Here is a 20,079-nt window from a genome sequence, read left to right on the forward strand (position 1 = left end):
AATTGATATTATAACAAATTATTTAAATTTAATATAAAATGATTGAATAAATTAACAAATTATATAAGTACCTTCCATTTCTTAAGGACCCTTGTAAATTATTAATGTACAAGTCAATTGTATGTTGAATTGCTCGAGAATGATTTTGTCGTGTAGTTTCATTCATTATTCTACAATATTCAATGTCACTGTCACAAATTATGTTTATTAATCGATCTGAAAAATGAAATTTAATTCAATTTAGAATTACGAATATGTATAAATATATATATTAAATGTGTTTTAATATTTACCCGAAAAATTACTTTTTTGTGTTAAAACTAATTGTCGTGTGAACTAAATTGAGTAATAATAAAAATTTAATAGGATCTTAATTTTATTTCTCTTTAATATATAATTTATTTGTGTGAAAATTTATTTTGTTTTTTAAAAAATATGTCATTAATGAAAAAAGAGTTTGAAATAAAAATTATATTGAAAAAAAACCTGTTTAAAAAATTTCATTACACAATGGAAGAAACTAACTTTATTAGAAAAGTTAAACTAAGCGTAAATTAATGATACAAATAATATATTTTATTTTATTTATAATTACGATAATACTAGAAGACTGTCTTACTGATAGTCAATTAAAACACAAACTAACTGAAGAAATAGCAAGTAATTCAGTAACTTTAATGATTGATGAAACAAAAAAAGGAAATATATTGAAGAAAAATTCAATTTAAAAGTAAAGTATTTTTTTATTATTTTGAATTGTGTAATTGATATTGTAAAGAAATTAACTCAATATAACTTGATGTGGTATATCTCTAACGATGAAAAATATCGATATAAGTAATTGGTTTTGAAGAAAATTATGCTCCATTTCAAGAAGATCAATCTAATATTTATTTTTGGTAAGTAAAGTTGCTATTAAACAATTCAAAATTCAAAATCATATAAGCATTTCTAATTTTTGATTGAAAACAGTGTAATTACTGTCATCTATTAGAAAACAGTGACACTAGTTGAATTTTTTTTCTACTATACCGACGCAAGATAACTTACCAGTCCTAATTTCTTAAGTTGACTGTTCAACGAAATGATAAACATTAAAAAAAGAAAAATTTTTATAATTTGATTGAATATTAAATGATTGAAAATAAAAAAAACCAATTTTAAAAGATTAAAAGAATAAAGCTTATTTTTAAAATGATCATTAGATAAAAAATCTGGGCATCATAGAAGTTGATTAACAATCAGTAAGATTATACATTTAAAGATTTAAATTTAAAAGATTGTAAAAATGCCTTTGACTGACATCTTATTGGGGACAGATGTCACGCTCCCCCCATAAGGACTGAACTTCTATACTGGTCTCTCTTCTCTGCTTCAGCCCAGCCTTAAAAAAAGAAAGAGAGTAGAAATAAAATACGATAAAGCCAAGAGGATAAATAAATACTCAATTGTATTTATTCAAAAAAGCAATTATATCAATAATGGAAAATATTAGTGATAAATTTTTTTACGTGTACAGTTCGTCTTTAGAAACAAGAATACAAATTAAAATGTAAGTGATTGGTTAAAAGAAAATTAAATTATTCGGTTTTTTATACAACAAGTTAATTCAACAATAACATTATAAACCTTGTATTAAAAAATAATTTCCAATTATTGTCCTGTTAAAAACAACTGCTGAATAAGTGATAAATAGTACATGATTATTTATTCTAACTTGAAATAATCCAGTCATTTAGATAATTTTAATCATTGGATTAATCTTAAGGATTATAAAACTAAGAATTAAGAGCAAAAGATTGTTCTATTTATGATGTAATGACGTAAAGATGTAATTCAATAGTGGATTAGATATTACTTAACATTGTTTTTTTAGAGGAACTTTAGAAGGCAAGAGACAAAGACCTGAGTATGATAAATTGTTGTTAGATCCTATGATCAAGTATTCTGGTGTATATGAGTCTGGAAGTGGAAAAGGTGATTTAGCAGCTTCCTTACAAATCTGGGGTGGTGGTAGACCACTAGCATTACCGGTTCATACGGCCTACAAACATTTTCCTACTCGGTGGAAGTAAGTCTTGACTTAATGATGCTTTTATTTACATTTGTACGATTATTATTTCTAATTAAGTTCATTTTTGTATGTATAGTTGGAATCAGTGGGTAACACTTCCAATATCTTATTCAGATCTGCCTAGAGATGCTCAATTATGCGTCACAATTTACGATTGTGCAGGACCAGGTCGTCAAATTCCAATAGGAGGTACGACAATATCTCTTTTTGGTAAACATGGTGTCTTTAGACAGAGAATGATGGATCTCAGAGTGTGGCCTGGAGTAGAAGCTGATGGTTCTAATTCTTCAACAACACCTGGTAAAGCTCGTGATTACGGCAAAGAACAGATGCAAAGGTTAGCCAAGTTGGCTAAAAAAAGAAGAAATGGTCAAATGTCAAGGGTTGATTGGTTAGATAGATTAACATTTCGTGAAATAGAACTGATTAATGAACGTGAAAAACGTGCTTCTGAGTATCTTTATTTAACCATTGAATTTCCAGAAGTCACAATGGACGGTATACCTTACTCTATTGTTTATTATGAAAAAGATGGTGATGAAGTAGTTCAACATCGATCACAACCAGATGTTGTTACGATTCCGGACTATGAAATACTCCAGGAGAATTTAGTTGAAGCTAAGCATCATAAATTAGCACGTAGTTTACGTAGTGGTGGGAATACTAGGGAAGTCAAACCAACTTCAAGTGTCAGGGATGCTCTTAATATTATTATGGGATATCCACCAACAACTGCATTATCAACAGAGGAGCAAGATTTAATCTGGAAATTCCGATATTATTTGTCGACACAGAAAAAAGCGTTGACTAAATTTGTCAAGTGTGTTAATTGGAAAGTAGCTGGTGAGGAAAGACAAGCATTAGAAATGCTAGCTATCTGGGCACCACCTGATCCAGAAGATGCTTTGGAGCTTTTAGGACCAGCTTTCACTCATCCTGCTGTGAGAAGATATGCTATTAGACGATTAAGTCAAGCTCATGATGATGATTTAATGCTTTATTTACTTCAATTAGTGCAAGCTCTAAAGTACGAAAATTTTGAAAGTATCAAGGCAGCTAATGTTAAAATATTAAAAGATCATGAAAAATCAGATCGACTTGAGAGAGATAAGAATGATTCTTCTTCCACTCCGATGTCTACTGTAAGTTGGATTTAACATTAAAAGATATCAAAAAATTTTTTCATAGAATCGAAGAAAGGTATTGTTTAAAGAAATGCAATTGACAAGTATTAAAAATAGTGTAAATTTTTTAGTAAAGATTTAAATTAATTTAATTATATTTGCTGTAAATTCGGCTTTGATTTCGATAGGTTAATTAAGAATTAACCAACAGACTTAATTCACGTTTAACCGTCATAACTCTCAATCGCAAAATGATGCTTATTAATTCATCCAACGCTGCTGACAATAAGTCGTTAAATAAATGTTGTTTTTTCTTATTTTTTGTTTATCAATAATTTATTAAAGTTGAAACAACAATATAAAAACTCTTAAATTGTGTCTCTATTTTTCAGTCAAGCGAGTCTGAAGCTTGCCATTCATCATCTAGCCAAGAATCTCCAATGGATCTTGCATCATTCTTGATAACTCGAGCTTGCCAAAATTCAACACTAGCTAATTATCTTTATTGGTATTTATCTATTGAATGTGAGGATCAGCCAGATCCAGCAGTGACTGTTAAACAAGACACGAGGTTTAGAGAGATGTATGTAACAGTGATGAAAATGTTCTCCGTTGCTTTATCACAAGGCAATGCTGTTTGGCAAAAACGTCGAGCTTTTTTGAGTCGCCAGAAATTATTTATCGATCAATTAGTGGCTCTAGTGAAAACTGTTGCTCGAGAAAGTGGCAATCGAAAGAAAAAAACTGATCGTTTAAAAGGTTTGCTATCTGATCCTGAACCAACATTTAAAATCAACTTCTCTAACTTCGAGCCTATTCCTTTTCCATTGGACCCAGAAATTTGTATTAAAGGAATTATTCCAGAAAAGTAAGTTATTTCTTTACATTTTTTTTAAGACAAAAAAAGATCTAGAAGCATCATTGCTAATAATAAAACTATTCTTTTTTAGAGCTAGTCTCTTTAAATCAGCTCTGATGCCATCAAAATTGACCTTTTTGACCACGGAAAACACTGAATATATTGCAATATTTAAATATGGTGATGATTTAAGACAAGATCAATTGATTCTACAGACAATTGCGTTGATGGATAAGCTTTTAAGACGTGAGAATTTAGATTTAAAGTTGACTCCTTATAGGTAAGTATACATAAAATCTTTTGAAGATAAATTTAGCATTTCAGCTTATTTTTTTCTGATTTTTTTTTCAGAGTGTTGGCTACCAGTACTAGGCATGGATTTCTTCAGTTTATTGAATCAACAACAGTGGCTGATGTTTTAACAAGTGAAGGATCAATTTTGAATTTTTTTAGGAAATATCATCCATCAGAAACTGCTCCTTATGGTGTTGCACCAGAAGTTATGGACACTTATGTTCGAAGCTGTGGTAATGGGTCTTTTATATCATGATTTACTTTAATTAAAGTTGAAAAAAAAAATTATTTAATTCATTATTTCTATTAATTATACTTTTAGCTGGTTATTGTATTATAACATACGTACTTGGTGTTGGAGATCGACATCTAGATAATTTATTGCTCACAACTTCAGGTAAAAATATTATTGTTTTTAAAACTTTATATTCTAGATAAAAATACCCATCTATTAACTTAGAAAAAATAAATTATACGAATTCCAAACGACTCGAAAAATGCAGGTTGATGAAAAAAATTTGAGAGATTTTTTACCTTGGACATTTATATACAAGGATCAATTATTTGCGAATATTTTGACGCTGATATTTTACTCTCGAATATTGAGGCGTGATATCTACTAAATAGCAGTAGACGCTCATTAATAGCAAGTCAATTTCTTAGCTCATCGTCATCATGAGCGACTTTAGAAAGACTATTTTTGCCTAATGAAAAGCTACCTTTAATTAAAGAAGGCTAATAATGAATATTTACGATTGATGGATTTGCTATTGATGATGAGTGCCTGTTCTTACTACTCCACTTACTCTTTAGATAGCTATGATTTTTGAAAAAAGTCGAAGCTTGTCCAGGACTAAAGAATGTCAAAATCACGGATTTTTTTATTTTTTAGGAAAACTTTTTCACATAGATTTCGGTTATATCCTAGGTAGGGATCCAAAACCATTGCCACCTCCAATGAAACTTAGCAAAGAAATGGTCGAAGCCATGGGCAACGTTGGCTCTGAACACTATCATGAATTCAGAAAACACTGTTACACAGCTTTTTTACATCTCCGACGTCATGCCAATCTCATATTAAATTTATTTTCTCTAATGGTGGATGCCAGTGTTCCTGACATTGCTCTAGAACCTGATAAAGCTGTCAAAAAAGTCCAGGACAAATTGAGATTAGATTTAAGTGATGAAGAAGCTGTCCATTATGTTCAGAATCTTCTTGATCTTTCAGTAACTGCTGTCATGGCTGCCTTAGTTGAACAACTTCATAAATTCGCTCAGTATTGGCGAAAATAAATTTATAAAAATATATTTATATATATTTTTGTTAAATTTTAAGACTGGATTAATTAAATTATCAAATCAATTACATATTGTGGACATTTTTTTCTTATTTAAGTAATAAATTGTTTATTAATAAATTCAAATAATATTTTACATTATTTCTTAGAAAGTGTTTTAGTTATTCTTTTATGTTTTCTTTGTCTTTTTACATAATAATAATAATTTATTTGCACAATTTTGAGCCACAAATAATCATGATGATGATAATGATAATAATAATAATAATAATAATAATAATAATAATATCGATTAAAAGGCAACAAAAAAATAAAAACATGTTTTTATTTAGTTCAATAGCTACATGAGACTATATTTATATATAAAGAATATCATTATTATTTTTTTTATGTTATGACCACAGTATTACAACAAAATGAATCATGTTAAGAAAGAGAATTCATTCATTTGTTTAAATTATTTTCTCACCTCCCTCCGTTACAATAATTTATCAATGATTGCAATTAATGTTTAAAATAAAATTTCGTTTGTCATAACTGAAATTCTAAAAATTATTTTAAAAACTATAAATGCCTTTTTTTCATTTTTAATTAATGATTTTGTTGATGAGAATTTTCTTTCAAAATATGATAAATTTTCTCTTTTTACTTATCCTTACACCTTAATAAAAACGATAAACATGTATGATTAACAAATAAAATCATTCAAAAATAATTCACAGAGAGAAACAAAAAAAAAATGAACATAGTATTTTTTTTTTAATAATATTTAGTATATAAATTTTTTTCGACTATGTTACTAACTTAAAATGAAAAAATAATCTAATTTAAACGTGAAAATATTAAAATTTAAGTGAAAAAAAGAAGAAGAACCGAAATGAAATAATTAATAGCCAAAAGTTCAGGATATTTTTTTTATCGTTTTTTTTTACAATCAATTATACTTTAATTAATAATAGTAATTAATTTGTTGAAAAATTTAATGAAATATTAATCATATATTTATTGCATAGTGGTTCTTTTTTTTTAATAATAAACAAATACAAGAACTTCTTGCTAAACATATAATATATATATATATATATATACGTATATATATATATATATAACGATAAGATACAAAGAAAAATTGTTCATTTTTTGTTTTAAATTTAAATTTTAATATTCACTTTTGCTGTCACAGAGCCATCGAAAAATATTGTGCGACCTTCTTTTTTTCTACATAGTTTTATTCTATCAACTTGACTCCATCACTCGTCTGCTTACTTTTTATTATTCTATTTTATTAAAAATTTTACAATGAAAATTAATCAATTCGACCTTAAAAAACATATCTTTCGTACAATTAACATTTGCGTTCAAATCAAAATAACTTGAATTTTTTTTTTTAATTTCTTTATTTATAATATTTATTTATATATTTTGTTTTTTTTTTATTAATAAAGATATAAATTATATGAATCTATGACTTAATGCTAAAAATCTGAAGATGGTGAATTTAGAGTTTTTGATGATTTTTAAATTTTATTTCTCGTTTTTATGCTCTGTGCTGTTATTTTTGTCACGTTAAACCCTGGTTATTTACACTTTTAATGTCGATAGTATTGATAGTTAATAATTATTTAAGGAAAATACCATCATTTTTCCGCGTTATATTACCTTTCGGTAGGACGTGTTGCTGGCACTGAACTTTCGACCAAATCGTGCCTTTCCATTGGTGAATTTTCAAGAGTGTAATCAACTGGATATCTTTCAGTATATGTTGGTGTCGCTTCACCTTGTTGTCGTAGTCTCAATCCATCTGTCGTTGCCTCTTGATAAAAACTTTGTGATGCCTCAACATTGCGTGATTGTTCAGATCTTTCTACTTCGTGAGAATAAAAACTTTGACTTGCTTCACTTTCACGTGGTGGCTCGTAGTAGCTTGGAGATGCTGTTTGGGTGGTGTAACTTGGACTTGGACCTTCTGGGATGAAATAGCTTTGACTTGCTTCTGATGTTACGTCCTAGATTAAAGTAGAAAAAATAAATAGTTAAAGATTTTTTATATTGAAAATAGCATTATTAAGAGAGTTTTCCTGATAAAGAATTGATTTTATGATTTCAAATAATAATAATACTAAATCTTAAAGTTAAATTTTAGCTTCCCAGTGAGAAGTTTTGCAAATCCCGAATTTTGACATATCTTCACGTTTCAATGTCCATGGAGTTGAATACAACAGTTTTTAAGCGGACGTCTGTGTGTGTATATGTGCATATATTTGTTCGGAATTATTTTTTGTCTCAATTATCTCGAGTACAATGAATGATATCATTACAATAATTATGAAAATAATAATAATTATTAGAAGTTAATCGTGTGGACTTTCCGGGCTGCACTCAGATCACTAAAGAGCACTGATATTTCCAAGAATTATGGGCTTGTTATACTCATGAGTGCAATAGATGTATATTTTTATATGATAATAATTATCAGTGAGTTCAGACAGACCTGTGCAATTAAATTTTTCAATTAAAAAAAGCAAATGAGCAATAATCAAACACGAAAAATATTTCTACTTCTCTTTTTTTTATTACAAATAGAAGTTAAATATAATTGAAATAATTCTCCATCTCCATCATATATTTATCATAACATATACCAGCTTCCTTTATCCAACTTAAATCAGTTTCTAATTCAACCTAAATCAGGTTAACTACCCTCAAAATACCAACAAAATAATTTACCTCAGTATGTCTTGCATAATAGCTCGTAGGCTCATCTCTTTGATCGCTGCTCTCACTGACAAAATTCTGCGCCGAGTTTTCCTCCAGTCCAGGCATAGATATCGGTACCTCATAAGACGTGGACACATTTTGTTCAACAATCACTTGATCATCATAGCTAGAAGTGGGTACAGCATCGACATGAGTAGAACTACTATCAGGATTCAAGCTATAAGACGATGTAGGAATTTCTGGTACGCCGTTATCATGAATACTGACGTGCTCCACTCTAACAGACGTGTCAGGAATACTAGAAGAAGCAATATTAATTTCTTCGCATGTAGGAATTTCATATGAGGATGTGCTGATGGCACTCTCTTGGTCCTGATCCCGTTCTTGATTGTCCGGTGGAGTTTCTGGTACGTAAGACGAACTGGCAGTCTCATCTTCATTTAATCCTGAATTATTTGATGAAAATGATGACGTTCCAATTCCATCAACACCAACATCATTGGACTGTGAAGGAATATTACCTTCCTGACTAATTTCCGGATCAGTTTCCATCGTCTCCAGTACATTCTCTACTTTTTCCACTTCATAACTCTGGGTTGGGAAATTTGGATCATCGACATTATCATCTTGGACTCTTTCTATTGATGATTGCGTTGGAGTGTCTGTATTCTCAGACTGCGTGGCTTCGTTAGCTTGAGAATCATTAAATGATTGCGTTGGTGGCTCACTAGATTCAGTCTGGTCCATTGCTTCCAATTGAAACTCTATCGATTGTGATGGTTCTCTAGAACTTTCACCTTTTGAAGCTGATTGCGATGGTATTTCTGTTGAATCTCCGCTGACTGAAGCTTCAAATTGACCGTAAGATTGAGATGGAACTTCTTGACTCATTTCCGAAACAATCTCTTGTGTTATTTCACTTGGAGATGATGATTCTGCTGCTTCTAATTCATCAGATACAACACCAGGTTCATCAACTTCTATTGGAACTACTACTGGTGTTGGTATGCCAACATCTTCTTCAGTACTAGACTTTAATTCATCAGATTTCATTGATGATTCTTCAACTTCTTGAATTTTTTCAACATCTTCTAACGCTGCAATCTCCTGCGTTTGCGTCTCACAGCTCTCAAAAACTGATGACTGAACTTTTGACAATGTTTCTGTTGATTCACAGGCTTGAGTGTCAGTTAACTTATCAATCTCCATACTTTCTTTTACTTGATTATCAGTGTTGTCTTCATTTTTCTCTTCAATTTCCACCATTGGCATACCACGAACACTTTCCTTATCAAGATCGTCAACTAAACTTTCTTTGAGTTCTTCTTTATCAGTTGAATCTTGTATTAAACTCTCATCACTTGGCTTGGACTCAAGTGTCTCCTGATTGAAGATCTGCTCGGTGGTCTCTTCAGAGTAATTATCATCAATGATTGGCATTGAGGGGTTGGTTTGTGGTTGTGATGAATCTGAAGAAATACATTCGGGGATAGAAACAGCGTAAGATGTTGATGGCGTTGTTTCTTCTTGAATTTGATTTTCCTCAAGATTAGATATCACTAGGTATTGAGTAGTATTTATTGGTAGTTCTGATGTTATTTCCACTCGGCTAGGTGTTTCCATGATGTCTCCAAGCTCTGGCATTGAATTTTCTGGAATTCGAATGTCTCTTTCAGTCGCGATGTAGGATATGTTAGGATTGGTAATGGTAATAGGCAGTTCTAAACTTGTAGGTGGATTAGTTATGGTCGATGGTGTTTCTGCTTGGATTGGTAAATTACTAGGAACCTCTAGTGGCGTCATGATAGGTTGATTAAGGGTTAAAGACGTTTCCAACACAGACGGTGATGAAATTGGCTCAGAGGTTGGAATTATTGTGGACTGAAGAATCGTCTGGTTTATCAGACTAGTCTGAGTTAACCCTGTGGTCATTACACTCGTAGTTGGGTTTTCTGGTAATCCAATTTCCTGCTGGAAATCAGTGTTTGCCAAAGCAGCAGCTAAGATGTCTTGATTTGAAGTCTGGATGATATCAGAACTGGGAAAACTATCACTTGTGATTGGTTGACTTGGTTCACTAGGATTCGCTTGAAGATTAGAAAGAGATCCATTGTCAAACTGAAGCACTATATTCTCTAGACCAGCTGATTCTCCTAAAGAGCTCGGATCTATGTAAAGAGTTCGAGTTCCATCAGGATTCTGAGTAGTTCCTTCTAGTGAAAGTAATGCATTATTGTCTAGTGGTTGAATATGACCATTTTCATCAACAGTCACCAACACGTAAGTCTGTGTTCCATCACTAGACTCTGTTGGTAAAGCCATTATTTGAGTTGGTGGTTTACTTTCTTCAACTTTCTGTTCTTCATTTACTACTTCAGACGTTGATGTTCCTTCCGTTGGTGGGATTTGATCACTTGAATTATCTAGAGTTTTCTCTAACATCTGGACATCAGATTCTATCGTTGATGTTGATGAACCATCCAAGTTAGAGTCTTTAGTATCACTAGGCACCACTAAAATCTTTTGTTGAATATCTTTAACTAAAGTTTGACCTTTGGTAATTTTCGTTATCGTTTCTGCTGATGAAATCTGCTTTTGTTGATGAAGAACAGTTTTTTGTTGATTGATAATTAACTGAGAAGCCTTCAATGGATTCGGTGGTGTGTCTTGGATCGTTTGAACTACAATATTCTTAGCTTTAGCACTTCTTCCACGAGGAGTCTGTACCTTTTGCACGGAGGGTGGAGCACTTTTTGATTTTCCTAGCATCTGAAGTGAAACACCACTAGGACTCTGTTGAAGTCCTGGAGCTACTTTTGTTGGTGATGCTACTAAAGTATGTTGCCGTACAATTTTCTTACCTGGTGGTGCTTTCAAAGGTGTCGTTTGAAGTGCATTCTGAAAAACAATAGTCTGTGTTGATGATTTAACATTTTTTACAGGAGATCCTGTTGAAATTTGTGACTTTTGAATCTTCTGAACCATCGGAAGTGGTACTTTCTGCTGTATCGCTTGGTATTGAATTTTTGTCGTTTTTACAGGATTCTTAGCAGCTATTGCCTTCACTTGTTGACCAGTTATTGGTGTTAGAACTGTACCTTTACCTGGCACCAACCCTGCAGACGTAATAATTGTCTTGCTAGTAATATTAGCAGGTGAAAGTGACGGAACAATAGTTTTAGTATAACCTTGACCTGAAAGTGATGACAAAAGGGTTCCTTTATTTGTTACTAGGGTCTTAGAACCAATAATTGTTTTTCCAGCAGTTGATAGAGATGTATAAACACCACCTTTAATGATTCCAGATGGAATATTACCAATTACTGTTTTTCCACCAGCACTAACTGGCGATAAAACTCCTTTAGGACTGAGTAACTTTGTTCCTGGAGTGATTTTTGATGTTGTTGGTGAACTTTCATCAGTTTTTGGTGCTATTCCAGGTGCTTTTGATACTGGTGAAAAAGTTGTACCTGGTTTAGTTACTATTTTCTGAACTTTACCTTTAGAAAGGTTAGCTAGCGGTACCATTTTAGTTTGTCCAGACTGTGGTGATGTTAATATAACAACTTTACCTCCTTGTGAAACAATCTGAGCATTTGCTGTTGTTTTTCCAGCAGGAAGAGGTAGTTTCTGAGCACCTTGGACTTTATATCTCATTTGCTGATTTCCTGATGTCTGAACAATAACAAATTTACCAGGAGAACCTTTCATTGGTACTTTTCCAGCTTGATTTTGAAACTTTAAACCTTTAACACCACCAGTTAATGGTGGATGCAATGTTCGAATTGATGTTATTGTTGGCTTTGCTTTTACTTTACTTTTTAATATTGCTGGTGATTTCTTCTTTGGACTAGAATCTATCGTAATTGTTTCAGGTTCTGATGTTGGTAGAGTTGTTATTATCTGATTGCTACTAGTTTGAGACGCTGAACTGATGGCTATTGGTGTAGGAATGGCTGTAGAAGCAGGAATCATTGGTGAAATCACCACTGGCATTTGTTCAACAGTTTCTGGATTTAAATCTTCACTTAAAACAAATGGGATTGAATCAATATCCAACTCCATATCTGCTAAACTCTGCGATGTTTGTTGAATCACCTTTTCACCTTCTTCAACTCCAATTGCTGTCACTATTTTTTCATTTCCAAGCTCTTCAGTTTTTATAACCTGCAATTTCGGAGTCATTATCATCTGTGGTGGACTTGGACTACTAAGATCACTATCTATCTTCATTATCTTTGCCTTTGGAATACCCTGAAGAATATTTCGTTTTGAAGAGTCATCGAGTTTATGCTTGTTAGCTCTAAAAGGCTGCTTTTCTAGTAATTTTGATTTTAAAATATGCATTGGTTCTTTTAGTTGAACATTTTCAATGATTCGAGGTTTCTCACGCTTCTTCACAGGCATTGAAACTTCTGATGATAGTGATGGTGTTGGTGCTGGTGATGGTAATTCAGAAATTCTATCGATTTTTGACTCCTGACTAGGTTCTAGCACTTCTGGTTTTGATGTTGGAGTTTCAATTGGTTTGTCTTTAACAACCACTTCTATGGTTTCAGTAGTTATAACACAACCAACAGCATTTTGTTCTTCTTTTACTTTCTCTTCAATCTTTGGCATTTCTGGAGTTCCTTCTAACTCTTGTAACAATTTTTCTTTATTTCTTTCGAAATTTGTATCCAGTTTATCGTCAACTTCAGACTTTTCTGTTGCTTTTTCAGCCACAAAGTTCACCTCGTCTGGTGTTTTTGATATTTTAGGCTTATTTTTCTCTTGATCTACCATCTCATCGGCTAAAATAGTTTCTATGTTCTCTTGAACTACATCAACACTAGCATTGACAGCTATTGCCGTACCATCAATTTGTATTACGGTAACAACATTGTCATCTTGACTTTTATCAACACTTGGAACTTCATCAGGAACTTTCTTTTGATCAATTTCCATACTCGTTGATTCAAATTGCACCTTTTCAATACAAACATCATCCTGGATTTTATTATTTTCTTCACTAAAATCAGCTTGTGATGCTTCAAACTTTTTTATCTGCGATTTCTTAGGTGGTAACATTTCAATTTTAACCTCTGCTTTCTTCTTATCTTCTTCTTCATTTTTTCTATCATTTACCACTACTTGTTCAATTTTGCTTTGCTTATCATCATCTAAACTTTCAGTCTGCAAAATTCCGCGTATTTCAACATCACTAGAAGTTAATAAATCAGTCACATGAACTGGAGATGGTTTAGAATCAATTTTTTTGACAGGTGATTTGGTTCGCTGAACAGAAGTATTAGCTGATTCTTCAGCACTATCAAGAGTTTGATCAGAAAATTCAAATTCATCAACTGAAGTTCTTAAACTTTCAGTTCTTTCTTTTTTCCAACCAGGTTTTCTACCTCTTCTACCTTTTTTCGGTTCTTTAGGTGTCTTTTCTTCAGTCTCAGACTGACTATCATCAGTTTTTGGTGTTCTTCGACCAGGACTGGTGCTATAAATATCCGATTCTAAATATTTCTTATTCGGTTTTCGTCTTCTTCCAGTAAAAGATCTTTCGGTATCTGATTCTGATGTTTTTCTTCCAGTATCTTGACTATCAGGTGTCCCAGGCATACTTTCTTCAGTCTTACTCGGTGAGTCTCCATTCCCAGACACGTCTAGAAGCAATGGTACTTTTCTCGGTCTTCCTCTACGCTTTTTTGTTGGTTGTGTTATTTTTTCTTCAACTTTTTCACCAACTCCTGGCGCTGCACCAATTATTTCATTTAATTGTGACCAACCCATTGATCTTAGAGAGCCATCAGAACCAGCTGATCCAGCTGAGATCTGAGAAATTGGCATATTATCATCTTCTTCCTCAATAGTCACTCTTTCTGAGTCTAGTTCAGGGATTCTAGATACAATTACTTTCTTTTCAGTAATTGATTTTGATTTTTTCATTTCTTTAGAAGACTTTTCCACTTTTTTTACGCCTTCGTGATTGTCTAAACTTAATTGATCAATTTTCGGTACATTTTTAGTCACTTTTTCTTCTTGTTTTTCCGTCTCTTCTTCATCTTTTTCTTTCTCCACTTCTAATATTTCGACTATCTCCAACTCTGTTTCAGTCTCCTCAGTTTTAGCTTTACTTAAATTCGCTTCTTGCACTTCAGATGCTATTTTAGCTACTAAATCACTCGCTTCTGATACTGTTTTATTTATTTCATCAACAAGTTTATCATCTTCAACAACTTTTTTCTCATTGTTCTTCTTTAATTTTTCCTCTTCGTCTTTTTCATTTGCTAATGCTTGACTCATTGTAAATTCTTTGATAATTTCCTTCTTTAAAGATGTATTTTTTTCACCAAAAACTCGCGCTATTTTTCTTACAGGTGGTAACGCAGGTTCTGGCTCTTCTTCATCAAAATCGAAGCATGAAAATTTCGATTTATCATCTTTATCATTATCAGAATTTCTTCTTTCTTCATCAGAATTGATTTTCTTAAATTTTTTCAAACCTAAAAGTTTACTTTTACCACTCTGATCATTTTTATCATCATCAATAGTAGTTTTCAATAATGAATTTTGTTCAATAACTTTCTCCTTGGACAGAGAATCATCAATTTGACTGGATATCTTATCAGTTTCTTCTAAAAGCTTTTCAGTCTCACAAAGAACAACATCAGCATCATCACTTTTATTAGCAGTTTCATCTTTTTCGACATCATCATCGTCCTTTTTAGAAACTCTTGGAGGACTTTCAGGTGCTGTCGATTCTACAGATGTATTTAATGTCGTACCTTGACTCATATCTTCATCAGAAACATCATCCCAATCAGCTAAAAGCTTTTCTCTCAATTCAGGATCTGATTTCTTCTTTTTAGTCATTTTTTCAAGTGGTTTAGTTGGTTTTCTTTTCACTGATTCACTTGCTCTATCACTAGAACTACGATGAGAAAAGCTCTTATTCTTTCTAACATATTTTCTCTTCGGTGACTCTAGTGAATTCAATGACGATCGACTTTTAGGTAAAAATGTTCGAGGACTATCCCATCCATCAGATCTGTGACTTTTGTTATGATAAATAATTACATTAACTCGCGTTGATGTAAAACTACAGAGTGGGCACGAGTATAAAGCACCTGATGGTGTACTTGGTGTTGTTGGTTGACTGTTAGATTGATGACGAATTCGTATTTCATGATCATGAGATTTTGAATATCTTGAAGGCATCATTTTTCGACTACTTTCTGAATTTAGAGAGCGTCGATAATTTTTGTCGTCTTTATCACGTCGCTTTTTAGGTACTTTTTTCTCACCAAATAGCGATGAAATATCTGGTTTCTCTTCAGGACTAAATTTTCTATCCTTCAGGATCTTTACATCACCACCTGTTAGCTTCTCCGCCATCACCACATCGTCTGGAAACTTATCCATATAACTCGAACCATCTTTACTCTTAGTTCGATATTTATCTATTTGAAAAAAAAAAATTATTGTTAACTTAAAAACAAATTTATGGAGGTTTTAAAGCTGAACAATAAAGCAAGTAAAGATCTTACTGTGTTATAAGTATTATTGTTATTTCATTTTTTAAACAGTAAAAATAAAAATTAATTAATTATGTAATCAACATCCTTTTGTTGCTCATAATTTGCATAGTATAACCGTTTTAAAATATTTTTTCAAAAAAAAATTAAAAAAATAATAAAACAGTAGAATTATAAGTATTGCAATGATTACTTCTTTACTTTTACTCTACTATTGCTTTTTTCCGAAAAAAGTATCAATTACTCGATCTAGAAATTATATTTATGTATATCAATATTTTTATATTAGTTTATTACATATATCCAAAAATTTTTGTACTTCAGAGTGGTAAACATTGATTAAAATTATCTAATAATGATATGTTAGTAAAAATAAATAATACTTGAAAATTCATTAGAATCATAGTAATGAATAATTACATATTATCATCATTATTATAAACTAATTTGTTAAAATATCAGTTGTTCACTACTCTTAAGACAAGAATAACTTTTTAAATAAATTTAAGTTGACTAAAAAATGATTATTTTTAAAGGAAACATCAGAGTCAGTGTTCAGCTGTATATGAATCTTATAACACGTGGGATATCTTACCTAAGCCTTTTTTAATAAAATCATCTTTCTGAGTACAATTGTACTTGTATATCTGTTGAAGATTCTTTACATATTCGCTAAATAAATGAAAAATAAAAAAGAATTAAATTTTGTTTTTAAGATAGAAAAAAATGTAGATTTTTGTTACTTACTATTTATCTTCTTGAAAGAATTGGACAACAGCAATTAAAGGTTTCTTTTTAAATTCAAGCTGAATATCTTCAGGAAGATTTTCAAAACCTACCACTTGTCCAGGCCACCAACAAGCTCCTAATTTAACCCAGACGACTTCACCGTCGTCGTAAGTAATTTCTGTTTGATCACACATCTTTACTAATTATTAATACAGGTTTTTTAAACTGATCAAAATGAACAATTTATTAAAAACTTTATTTGTTTATCTGAAAACAAAAAAAATATCTATTATAAATTAGGTTACAATGATTTATCAGAAATAATGTTGATTAAATAAATATTGGACAATGTTAAAAACTAAGAAAACTTTCCATGGATTAAAAGATAAGAATTAGACGTGGACTTGAGTGTAAGTCGGGTTAGAAAAAGCTAAAATATGATCAATTTTGATGGAAACAATGACGTTAAAGTGATTTAATATGAAAGAAATAGTATATAAAATATAAAAAAATATTTACATTAAAAGAAACTATTACTATACCATAGAGATGAACGAATATTTACTTAATCAACTTTGGTTGTTGTTCTCCCGCCGCGACGACATAACTACTACCAGCTGCAGGGTTGGAATGGACGTTGAATTCGCGGGAAAATGTTGATGAGCGTCTCTTTGTCGCACTTGTATGTTATAATGAATAGTGTTGTTTCGTTGATTTGATTATTGCCGGTATTAATGATGAGCATTTTATACCTTAATAACAAAAAAAAAATATGGAGACTTTAATGAGAGCCTCCGATTCCACCGTCCACTAGTCCGGCTCTCGTTCCGACGCTCCCGTGTAGTAAAATTGGCTAGCGTCCCAGGAGGGAAGGACGTTTTTTTTCACTTCACTTAATTATCCCAACACATTAATATTTACGTAAATCTTTTTTTATTTATTACCCCCCTCCCCCCAACTATTGTATCCAACTCACGATTATTATACGCCGACGAAAACAACCGAATGGTGGCCTACAATCGGCACCTTGATACAACTCAACGCTTTTTCTTTTCTGGTGCGACGTACATGTTTTTTTCCCGACGTGCAATGGGCGCTGTGCAATAATCGACCTATCGAAATTGTTGCGATTACTCGAACTCAAGCGCCATCTATTCGATTCACTGCACAAACAACGCAATTTGAACATCAAAATAACGTCCTCTGTTTAGTTAGTGATGACACAGTTACAAGGAATGCCGGTATTTTCAAGGAATTGTGTTTTTTTTTCTTTCGAGGATTTAACCGCAAAATTTTATTAATTTGTGTTGTGTTTTGCTTCAAAAGTGATTGATAATAAGAATATATAATTTTTTGAACAATTATTTGTTTATTGTGGTACGATTTATTGTTTAAATAAAACAGAAATAGAGAATTACGTTGTAACTGTTGCTTGTGAAAGAGACAAATTTATTATTGAAAACAATCGTATTGATATACGCTTGTCACAGTAAATAAACATTATTTGCAATGGCTACCGCTGTGCCTTCGCGTTTTGCAGTTCTTGCGATCGATGATGACGACGATTTTAAACCGAAAAAAAGCCAAAAACCATCAGTGAATGTTAAGCCGACGACAAAAGCCAAGAATGATAAATCTAAGCAGCCAACAAATGCGAAAAAAGATGAAAAGAAGAAACCTAATAAGGTACGCCATTTGTTACTTCATTTATTTTTATATGTGAAATACATTCTAAATAAACAAAACACATGTTTTATTGTTGAGAATTTATTAACTTTAAAATTATGCATTTTTTAGAACAAAAAAAAGAAAAGTGATGATGATAACCAAGGATGGGAACAATGGAAGAAAAAAGATTCAATGGTAAATGCTATTCAATTCGTGATGCTTTTATTCAAATATACAGTAATTTTTAATTATAACTAAAACTAGAAAAAATATAAATGACAGTATTTGTGATAAATTTTGAAATGACAGTTTAATTGAATTTAATTCAATGAATTTTAGGCAGTCGAGAAAGCTTATAAACAAGAACTTCACGAAGCAATTTTACTTTCAAAATTGACTTACGAGTCTGAAGTACAAAACGGTGTGAAAGAAAATGAAGTTAAGAAGAATCAAGGGAATAGAAAATCAAAAAAATCGACAATGTCTTTAGAAGAGTTTAATAATTTAGGTGCTTCACCACTACCTCATATAGAAACAGTAATTCCTGAAGACAATTCTCGAGGTAAAACAGATATTGATATTATATTATACTATTTTCTTATCAATTAACAAATTGTAATTATTCAATTTAAAATATTGTAATTATTTTAAAAATATATTGTAGGGGCAGATACTCAATTTTTCGATCGAGTAGAAAAAGATGCCAAAGAAGAGCTGATAAAAGCAAGAGAAAGAGATATATTACGATCGAGATTTAATACTCTAGATGCCGATATAACGTCGGCACAATTAAAAGTAGAGGTCGAGAAGCGAGATAATGAAATAGTACAGTTAAAGAAAGACATTCAGTCACTTAAAGTTGAATTAATGCATGTAAAAGAAAGAAATAAAAAGCTCTGCCGAATTTTAGCTGATGGTGAAAGTAAGTAAAAATAAATTTAATTATCAATCACGATGTTTATGATAAATTTAAGAATATTTTTATATTATGTTTGCTTGTTGTAGTGAAAGAAAAAGCACTAGTATTACAAGAAGTAGCAAAACTTCAAGAAATTCGTGATGAATTAACATCAGAAGTAGCTTCTTTACACATCCAATTGGAGCAAGAACGATCAAAAACACGAGCATCAAGTGCTGACGTGAAAACTTCAAAAAACAAAAAAAGACCGGCCAGTGAAAATGTCTAAATGAAAAAATTACTCTTCAAGTATGTATTAAACAATATAAAAGTGAAATTAATCACAACCAAATAAGATAATACTTTTTTTTACTTGCATTTAATCATCATAAATATTTTTGTTCTGTTTTTCTTTTTGTTACAAAATCTATCTTCAATATTTTAAACATGTTCTATTTAGTTGAAAATACTTATTTATTTTGATTGTTTATAAAATACAAAGATATCATTCTACATTATTCCATGTGAGATTATGAGCATAAATAAGTAATGCTTAAAAAGGCTGATTACTTTATGATTACTTAGTATTGTTTATGAAATAAACTAAGAATTCAATTACTAAAGATATGATAGTTGATTATTAAATTATCATGGTTTCATATAAATCAAAAATGTATGAAAATATATTTAAAAAAAAAAATGTAGACGCCTAATGAAATGTAATTTGTGTATCTTTCAATATTATTGCAAATATTTTGTAATAAATATATATTTCAGTAAGCTAATTATCTAGGCGGTCATTAATATTTTTCAATTTTTTTGTATTTTCTTTTCCAATGTTTTTTATTGCAATAAGTATTCAAAACTAAATTTTTTCAAAAACCATAAATC

The 20,079-nt window shown here is 31.1% G+C and overlaps 3 protein-coding genes across 4 annotated transcripts; 2 read left to right on the top strand and 1 right to left on the bottom strand.

Annotated features, from left to right (window-relative positions):
• The first annotated feature begins 1,390 nt into the window (after nt 1-1,390).
• On the top strand, nt 1,391-5,754 carry Pi3K59F (phosphatidylinositol 3-kinase 59F). Its single transcript, XM_035093361.1, has 8 exons — nt 1,391-1,552; nt 1,877-2,071; nt 2,151-3,216; nt 3,591-4,066; nt 4,149-4,337; nt 4,409-4,584; nt 4,674-4,748; nt 5,244-5,754. Exons 1-8 carry the CDS (start codon nt 1,482-1,484, stop codon nt 5,642-5,644), a joined length of 2,649 nt encoding a protein of 882 aa, XP_034949252.1. The 5' UTR covers nt 1,391-1,481; the 3' UTR covers nt 5,645-5,754.
• Nucleotides 5,755-6,860: 1,106 nt separating this feature from the next.
• Nucleotides 6,861-17,725, bottom strand: LOC118073059 (titin homolog). Of its 2 annotated transcripts, none has more exons than XM_035093351.1 (5): nt 17,188-17,725; nt 16,641-16,889; nt 16,489-16,565; nt 8,377-15,818; nt 6,861-7,655 (listed from the first exon to the last, which is right to left on the bottom strand). In XM_035093351.1, exons 2-5 carry the CDS (start codon nt 16,814-16,816, stop codon nt 7,305-7,307), a joined length of 8,046 nt encoding a protein of 2,681 aa, XP_034949242.1. In that variant the 5' UTR covers nt 16,817-16,889; nt 17,188-17,725; the 3' UTR covers nt 6,861-7,304. The 2 variants fall into 2 exon arrangements, with proteins under 2 accessions (XP_034949242.1, XP_034949243.1); XM_035093352.1 differs by having other exon boundaries at nt 17,142-17,725.
• Nucleotides 17,726-17,809: 84 nt separating this feature from the next.
• On the top strand, nt 17,810-19,562 carry LOC118073062 (G kinase-anchoring protein 1-like). The gene is made up of 5 exons (XM_035093356.1): nt 17,810-18,308; nt 18,420-18,485; nt 18,630-18,852; nt 18,955-19,212; nt 19,296-19,562. The coding sequence occupies exons 1-5, from the start codon at nt 18,132-18,134 to the stop codon at nt 19,475-19,477; spliced, it is 906 nt and encodes a 301-aa protein (XP_034949247.1). The 5' UTR covers nt 17,810-18,131; the 3' UTR covers nt 19,478-19,562.
• The last annotated feature ends 517 nt before the right edge of the window (nt 19,563-20,079 follow it).

This window comes from Chelonus insularis, unplaced genomic scaffold (genome assembly GCF_013357705.1).
Source record: "Chelonus insularis isolate UGA/USDA-ARS -01 unplaced genomic scaffold, ASM1335770v1 contig_95_pilon, whole genome shotgun sequence".
Taxonomy (NCBI): domain Eukaryota; kingdom Metazoa; phylum Arthropoda; class Insecta; order Hymenoptera; family Braconidae; genus Chelonus; species Chelonus insularis.

What these genes read in the sequence shown, in the direction of transcription:
- LOC118073062 (XM_035093356.1), top strand. Translation starts at nt 18,132, where the DNA reads ATGGCTACCGCTGTGCCTTCGCGTTTTGCAGTTCTTGCGATCGATGAT. An exon ending in GGAAGAAAAAAGATTCAATG is followed by an intron (nt 18,486 to 18,629) that starts GTAAATGCTATT and finishes AATGAATTTTAG; the next exon opens with GCAGTCGAGAAAGCTTATAA. An exon ending in TCCTGAAGACAATTCTCGAG is followed by an intron (nt 18,853 to 18,954) that starts GTAAAACAGATA and finishes AATATATTGTAG; the next exon opens with GGGCAGATACTCAATTTTTC.
- Pi3K59F (XM_035093361.1), top strand. Translation starts at nt 1,482, where the DNA reads ATGGAAAATATTAGTGATAAATTTTTTTACGTGTACAGTTCGTCTTTA. An exon ending in ACAAGAATACAAATTAAAAT is followed by an intron (nt 1,553 to 1,876) that starts GTAAGTGATTGG and finishes TTGTTTTTTTAG; the next exon opens with AGGAACTTTAGAAGGCAAGA. An exon ending in CTTCCACTCCGATGTCTACT is followed by an intron (nt 3,217 to 3,590) that starts GTAAGTTGGATT and finishes TCTATTTTTCAG; the next exon opens with TCAAGCGAGTCTGAAGCTTG.
- LOC118073059 (XM_035093351.1), bottom strand. Translation starts at nt 16,816, where the DNA reads ATGTGTGATCAAACAGAAATTACTTACGACGACGGTGAAGTCGTCTGG. An exon ending in TTTTATTAAAAAAGGCTTAG is followed by an intron (nt 15,819 to 16,488) that starts GTAAGATATCCC and finishes TTTTTCAAATAG; the next exon opens with ATAAATATCGAACTAAGAGT. An exon ending in ATTATGCAAGACATACTGAG is followed by an intron (nt 7,656 to 8,376) that starts GTAAATTATTTT and finishes ACTTTAATCTAG; the next exon opens with GACGTAACATCAGAAGCAAG.